At 42.9% G+C, this 7,770-nt stretch overlaps 1 protein-coding gene across 18 annotated transcripts in view; it reads right to left on the bottom strand.

The window, feature by feature from the left end:
- The window catches only part of FRAS1 (Fraser extracellular matrix complex subunit 1), a 418,617-nt gene that overhangs the window by 150,879 nt on the left and 259,968 nt on the right, over positions 1-7,770 (bottom strand). For 17 of the 18 annotated variants that reach the window (XR_003094532.1, XM_025206555.1, XM_025206564.1 and 14 more), the window contains one exon: positions 5,952-6,095. The exons of the other annotated variant lie outside the window; for it this stretch is intronic. Coding sequence is in view for 16 of the 17 variants with exons in the window: in XM_025206555.1 (XP_025062340.1) it covers positions 5,952-6,095 (144 nt within the window). In the remaining variant the exon portion in view is untranslated. The remainder of the gene's footprint in view (positions 1-5,951; positions 6,096-7,770) is intronic. 18 annotated transcript variants of the gene reach the window in all.

Here is a 7,770-nt window from a genome sequence, read left to right as displayed (position 1 = left end):
GAAAGAGATCCTGCAAGTGCCTGGAGGAGGGAATTCTAGATGAGTGGGCATGAGACAGATTAGTCCAGACCACAGTAGAGAGGTAACCATTTTCTTTTCTTCATCTTAGATATCAAGCTGGCATAAACTGACATTGGAGGTGTAGGCTATTGACTTAAGCAAAAGCATGCCAGAAATTCTCTTCTCTGCTGCTCACAGAGTCTCCTGCTCTTTGAGATATTATAAGTATTTCTCTGAGAGTACAAGAAATCCCATTAACTTAACAAGGAGCTGTTCATATTTCTTTATAGAGAGAATGTGTAATTTCACTGTTTTCAAAAGTGAGGTAAGAAAGTCTTTTGTGTTAGATAATCTTCTGGCTGAGCCACATTTCTTTTCCTCAGAAGACTCTTCTGTTTCCACCAAGGTTAAGCTGAAATCCACTTGGGATTTCAGCTGGCTGAGTGCTTAGATCTAGAGAGTGCTGGTGAGAAAACCAAGACAGAGACTTCAAATAGTGGGCTTGGGGTTACTGCATCAGAGGTGTCACCCTTGAGGAAACAGAGATATCTAAGATGAAGAGGTGCCTTGACCTTCATCACCCTGTCAATCACTCCCTTTCTCAACACCTCTGGGAGGTTCTTAGATTAACAAAAGGGCCCAGTGAAACTTGTCTCTGAACTCTCAGATTGATCCACTGTCTGACACTACAGCTCTAGCAATTTCCTCATGGGCTGCTATTGAATCTTGGAGAAGACACACAAGGGAATCTCAAGAAATATTTGATGAGTTGCAAGAAAGGGCAGATGGGGTAGGATTTCACCAGTAGGACAGTATTTGAATCAGGTTCCCAAGCCTTCTGAAGCTAACCATCCCATCCCTCTTACCATCAGTTGGGTGGAAAAATCAAGTACTCTGTCAAATTTGCTTATGAAAATGGGAAACTGGATTGGCTAATAATCCAAGCACTCTCACGTATGTACAAAGTTCATATATATAAAAATCCAGGTAGGCTACACTTTCCCAGGAAGCTTTTTCACAGAAGCTATGGGAGCTCTAGACCAGAGTTTGAAACTCACAGCTGTTTCAAAATATGCATGATGAACATTTTGAACATTTTTTTCTCTTGCGTTAAATGAAGTGTTTATGCATTAAACACAACCCTTTCTTTCTCTACTAAGAAAGTGAAAATTCTGTTCATCATTCCAATGCACATGCAACAACAGATGACAGAAGCTAGCAGTTTCCCTTCACTGCTGGCTCTCCCAATATTTTTACGAAAGTTTTTCGCCTGCAGGTCTACAAAGAATAGTATGTAGCTTCTTTAATGTCTGGCACTCCCTTTAAGCTGCTAGGCAGTTCTGTCTGATGGGCTAAGGAGGGACTGGATTAACAGGCAATAATGATGGATGGAGGTATAATTGTAAAAATACTGCTTTTGAAGCAAAGTCAAAGACCTTGTACATATTGATGTAAATTGTCTATGATGTAAATGTAATGGTTTTTGATGTCTAGTTTTATAGAACAGCTGCTCTTTAACTGACATCTAATAATATATAAAGGCAAATTTAACATTTCAGTCAGTGTTAAACGAAGAGAGTGACTGAAACACAACAGCAGCATGGATGCAGGTCTCATGGTTGCCAGGAGGGCTATCAGTGAATGTAGTTTGTTCCAACGTTGCGTGCAACTTCAGCCCAAGGAGAAATGACTCCTCAAATCACAAATCTCCTTCCCTCAAAGACCCTCACACCCACCCACATTTTTAAAGTCAGTCAAAAGTGATCCTCTTGCCTTATCACTTTTAATCCAAGGATCTCAAAACACTTTATCAGCATTCATCCTCACACAAACCACTGGACAGGGAAGTATTGTTGTCCCTATTATACAGAGATGTTCAAGCTTGTGCCACCAAAGACCATGGCAATACTCCCACTGACTTCTCCAGTTCAGGATCAAGGCCTAAGTGACTCAGCCAAGGTCACACAGCAAGATGGAGGACAGATCTAGGAACAAAACCAAGATACCCCATCCCTCCTGGCTGTGCTGTGACCAAAAACCTTTCTCCCTTCTTTGTAAGGCTTGAGCCAAAAACAAGGGAGGCTCAGCATTTTCAGGGAACGTGAATCAGGCTTTGAAATATGTGTTTACACTGAGAAATGACTAAAAGTAAGCATTGTTAAGGGCCATCTCTTTGCCCCCCTGGTTTTGAGATCAAACTTGCATGCCCCCCTTACCATACAGGACTCATGGCCATGAAAGCCCATTTACTGTTCTGCAAGACAGCATAGCAATGATCAGTTGAATGCAACACATGGGCACACCAGAAGCAAAGAACACCATTCCCAATATGAATCCTGAAACATGAAAAATGTTGCTAATTCTTTCCAATAAATCTTACAGCTGGAGATGGCTGCTGCAGATGCCTCTGTTACAGGATGAATAATGAAGAATAATGGGAAAATAAAGTGGATGGAGAAAAGGATTGCACTGGATAGAGACATCATGTGTAAACATGATTTTACTGCCTAAAGGGATGTTCCCACATGGGGATCTACTAGCCAGTTTCTTGGGGGTCTGCAATTAAAAAACCCTAACTAGGATCAGGGCCTTAATAAGCTCTTAATGATTTGAATTAGTTTCTAAATCACTGAAATCTGAACAGCGCAAAAGGCAGCTTAGCTTCCTGCTACACTTATACATTTATTGAAGACCCATATCAAAAACAAGGACAAGGGAATTGACTTACTAATCATCTCACTCTGCTTTTACTGAGTGTAACTCCAGTGAAATGAATACAGTAATGAATTAGGCCCAGTAAGTCTGAATAACATTCTCGTATAAGCAAGAGATGTTCTATATCCTCTGCAGCTTTAGAGACCAGATGTAGCTTTTAATTCTGAAATGCTGAAACTTCTGCACATGCGTCACGTACTGTAATCATTTTGCCACACACAGCAGCTAAACAATATGATGCCTCATGTCCCCTCCTGCCCACAAACTGATAGCTAATCCGACTTTATTCTGCAATGCTCTAGATATAGCTAAATGCTAGACATTTCTCTCTTCTTTCACTGCAACGTTCCTTCCTTTGCCATAGTCTCTGCTACAAGTAAACAGTAACACTGCTTAGGTAGGGAAAAAAGGCTCAGAAAGTTATTTGCTGAGATAAAAGAAGCAAGTCTTACACAAAAAAGAAAAGAAAAGGAAAAAAAGGAGTTGCTAGGACTAACTTGAGAATGATAGCCCTTGAATGGATATTCCTATTACGTCTACAGCATATTTCCCCCCCTTTACTTTATCTCTCTTGGAACCATTCAGTACTGGCATAAGCCTCACAAGCTGTCTCTCTCCCCTTTGATAAATTAAAAAAGGGGATGTGATAAAGCTCAGAAGTGACTGGAATTGTTCCCAGGATATGTTTATACTTGTCTCTGTGATAGATTAAATGTGATTTTTCTTTTTAAACAGGTAAATGCAATTAGTGGAGTCTGATGATAAACTTAAGTATATATATACTGTACCCATGAAGTGTAAACTCTATGAATACATTTTATCATCACTCAGAAATGCACACATCAAACCTAACTGTGCTAATATCCCTTTAAGGCCCAATAAGCTGTTTCTCTGAATCATGGAATGCTTTCTTAATTCATCTTTCTGAAGCTCTTTGCAGCAGTAAGCAGCTTTCCTGGCTGCTGGCCCACCAGGCTGTTCCCAAATCTCAGGGGATATTTTTCCCTTATTCACTGCCACATATTGCCACTTCAGACTTCAAGCTACCTGTGACTGCTCCTGTCCCAGAGGGAAACCCAAAACAGTGTAACAGCAGGGGATGAATAAAGCACACCACACATCTACACTAGCAAGCTAGTGTACAAACTCCAGTTCTGCCAGCAAAGCCGACTACATTCATACCTAAGGCCCCTCTGCAACAGCAAAACCTTCTTACACCACCCTTTCTGAATGCAGAAAGGGTTCTGCTAGCCTCTGACAGCCAACAGAAGACACAACTAGATACTCCTGCCAGCACCTATGTTCCCTTCAGCAGCTGGCTCCTCCCAGGGTGCACTCTGCAGTGTGGCAGGACAGCTGCCTGTAATGGAGCTCCATGGAGATGCCAGAAGTGTGTAAATGAACACATGCTCTGGTGAGTTAGTGTTGGCAACAGTGCTGTGCTGCCAGAACTTCCACCAGGCTAGGCAGGAAAGCATAAACAAGACCCTAGAAAAGAGCAGACTACTCCCCTAGGAGGGCCGCAGGCCCCAGACAACTGATTGCGTCTGCAGGCCGCTCTATTCCACAGCTCAGCCCAGAACTACAGCTGGTTTACTGGTCTGGCTGCTTCAGTGGCCCATCCATCATGCATTACATCCATGGCATGCTACCATTGTAAGAGGTTCTGAAATCACTTAATAGAGAGAGTGGCAGTATAAGCTTTCTTTTGGCAGCAACTGTTAAATAGGAGCTTATTAGTTATGATATAATTAACTGTGTGAACTCTCTATTGTTTCTCGTAATATTGCAAAGTACTGCCTCACAGGCCTGACCCCTAAGCCTTCTCTAAAACAAGCAGCAATAAATCTTGAAGGATCAAATCCCTTATTCCCGGTCTCCAACAATTAGCACTGAGAGTCCCCTTTCCTTGTTTTTAGCAGTCAGCACTGTCAATGACCTCTTGCCCTTATGGGTTTACCTCAATCAGCAGTTGAAGGGATGAACCTAAACTTAATGGTCCTCCCACAGCTCTAATGAAGGTGGATACAATAGCAGTGGAGCTCCCACAACAAGGCATGAGAAGTGATCCTGCTGTGCAGTCTGTGCACTGGGATGTTGTTGGATGCAATAATAGTGCTGTTGTTATAATTGACAATTATTTTGACCCCCTTTCAGTGCAAGTTGTAAGTTAAAATATTTGGCTATCACTGAAAAATGACTGAGAGCTAGGCCTGTGCGAATAGGGAAGTATTCAATTTGGATTTGGCTGGTTCGGAGGATAGTGATTCAAAATCACTGTCCCCATTCAATTCGGCTGAATAAGAATCGGAGATTTGGCACTAATTCGAGGCAGAGGCAGGCACAGCTGGAAGAGCCACCAGAGAAGCCCCCATGGCTGCCCTGCCCATCCCCATCCCCATCCCCCACCCGTCTTCAGCCCCCCGGCACTTAAAAAAAAAAACAAAAAAACCCCCAAAACCCCGCACTCATCAGCTCTTGAAGCAGAGATCAGGGCCTCTGAGGGCTCGTGTCAGAGCCTCTCCATGCAGCACAGGGCAGCGGGGTCAATGGGGATCAGCCCCCACTCCAGATTGGCACCCGCACAGCAGCTGTCACATCACATGGGTGCAGCACTGTCTGGGAGCTAGGATGGCTTTAGCAGTCAACCAGTGTCCAGCACCACTCAGCCCCAGCAGCTCCAGCTCCCAGACAGCGCATAGCATGCTGCCAAGCCACACTGCACCCATGCCATGGGGCAGCTGCTGTATGGCTGCCAGGCTGCGGTGGGGGGTGGCAATCCCCGTTGCCCCCTGCTGCCCCATGCTGCACAGAGGGGCCTCAGAAGCCCTGATCCCTGCTGCTGCAATCTGTGAGTGTGGGCTTTTTTTTTCTTTTTTTATAAGTGCCGGGAGGCTGGGGCCAGGCGGGGGATGGGGCAGGGCAGGGCAGCCATGGGGGCTTCTCCTGCAGCTCTCTCCACCCAGGGAGAGGCAGGCACAGCTGGAGGAGCCACGGGAGAACCTGCAGTCCCTGGGCTGTGCCTGTCTCTCCCTAGCTGATCCAAATCTCTCCAAATCAATTCAGAGGTTTCAGATTTGATTTAGACCTTTTAATGGGTCTACCAATTTGATTCAGATTCGGAGATTCGGCTGCTGAATCGGACCAAATCTCCTCCAAATCGAATTGGCCACCAAAGCTTCTCATAGCCCTACTGAGTGCCTGCGTAACCTTTGAAATGACCGCTTCTCACTTACCCACACAGTATCCGACCAGGTTGAGGTACTGCTCTTCCTTGCAGCTAGTTCTGCACTTTCCATCAGCTAGAGCTGTGTGGGGATGGCAGGCAATGCAGTCAAAGTCTGAAGGACCACTGCACTTCCTGCAGGATGGATGACAGGCTGGAGGAGAAGACAACATTCACTATTAGGCAATTACTGCACCTAAGCACAAAACCCCTCTCCAAATAGTCAGAGGTCTGACTTTCTGTAACCTGGCACCTCTATGTAAAATGTACATTACTAGAAAGTTCTGGTTTAGAAGGATTTTGTGCATCCCTTTTGATTAAACAAGATGCAAACCAGTGGAAAATTCAGACCTTTTTGCTTGTCCTCTTCATAAATCAAGGTCTAGAACCATATAAAATATAGAGATCTTTCTCTGCTCCTCCCAGCATGTGGATGGGACATACACACACACGTGCCCAGAGTGAGAGGAAGAGATGAAAGGTACATAAAAATGACATGGAATAAAGTTTTACTGGCATGAGTTGGGGTGGCCACATAACTCAGAAGCAGAGAAGCCAAGAGTGATTTATGCAGATGTCTTCCCCCAAACTTGTGCCAATAAAGCTGAAGTTCCATCATGATTTATTGTGCATATGCCACAAAAATACTAGAAAAAGTCTTCTAAAATATTTTAATGGAACTGTTTTCTGTATCCATCTACCAATAAAGCCATATGCCTTATTACTATGTACAGACCCAAGGGAGATACAAATACTATACCTAAAGATGTACAAAAACCTCTACATTTTTTTCTCTGCATAAAATTATGCAACTTCAAAGTCTAGCATCTCAGGGCTTCTCAAGGCTAGAAACAGTTGCTCACTCTTTATAGAAAGCTTGGAATCTCCTAGCATATCTAGTTCTGAAATGTTACTTCTTATCAGTATCTCAGCCTCTTAAAACTAACACTCATGATTATTTCATATTCAGTAAAAATAGAATGAAGCATGTGCACTAACACATTTATCTGGAAAATATACCTCCTGCTTACCAATGCCCAAAGTATCATTTCTGATATGTGTTTTCAAAGTTGTGAGGTGAGGTCATGTTTCTTATACTAAGGTTTTGCCATTAATTCATCTATATCAGCACAAAATCAATGGACTGTAATGCAACACAGAGCCAACCCCCATTTCTTAGACAGCAGTATCAAACACTGAAATCATTTTGTCATTATCTGACCAATAAATATATGTATGTAGTCTTTCTTGCTTAGAACTGAATAAACAGAACCAGGGACCTCAGAAGAGGTCACTGTCTGCAAAAGGGACTCCCGCTGCAAAAAATAAACAGTTCATGAAAGAAAATAACACAGTTTGTGTTAAGTTTTTCAACCACCAATAAAAAATGATGGCTGAAATCTGACACAAACCACATGAACTTCATGTGACTTCTGAGGGACAGATCACATTTCAAACTTGTCCCCTCCAGTAATTGCTCAGTGGCTAATAAGAAACGATTGCTCCAAAAGCCAGGATTCCAGTCTAAGGGGCACGCGGGAATGAATTGTGCCAGTCAGTCGCAGAATAAACAATTCTAATCATCTGCTTATATTAGATTAAGCTTGAATGAAAAGCTGGAATCTTATTGGCTGAAGAGGCTTAGAATTCATAATAATGCACACATGAGAAATGTAGTACCTCTTCCCTACTTGGATTATTATAGCTATTTCAGTGATGAGTGTTCTCATACTTTTGCATAACTACCTTTTTTATAAACCCAGCACTGTAGTAAACTGTGGATTAAAATAAATCTAATTCACTTTGACAATATGTTTCTCTAGCCTTTG

The sequence above is a fragment of the Alligator sinensis genome, unplaced genomic scaffold, assembly GCF_000455745.1.
Source record: "Alligator sinensis unplaced genomic scaffold, ASM45574v1 scaffold989_2, whole genome shotgun sequence".
NCBI classification, from domain to species: domain Eukaryota; kingdom Metazoa; phylum Chordata; order Crocodylia; family Alligatoridae; genus Alligator; species Alligator sinensis.
This window is presented reverse-complemented; position numbering and strand designations above follow the sequence as displayed.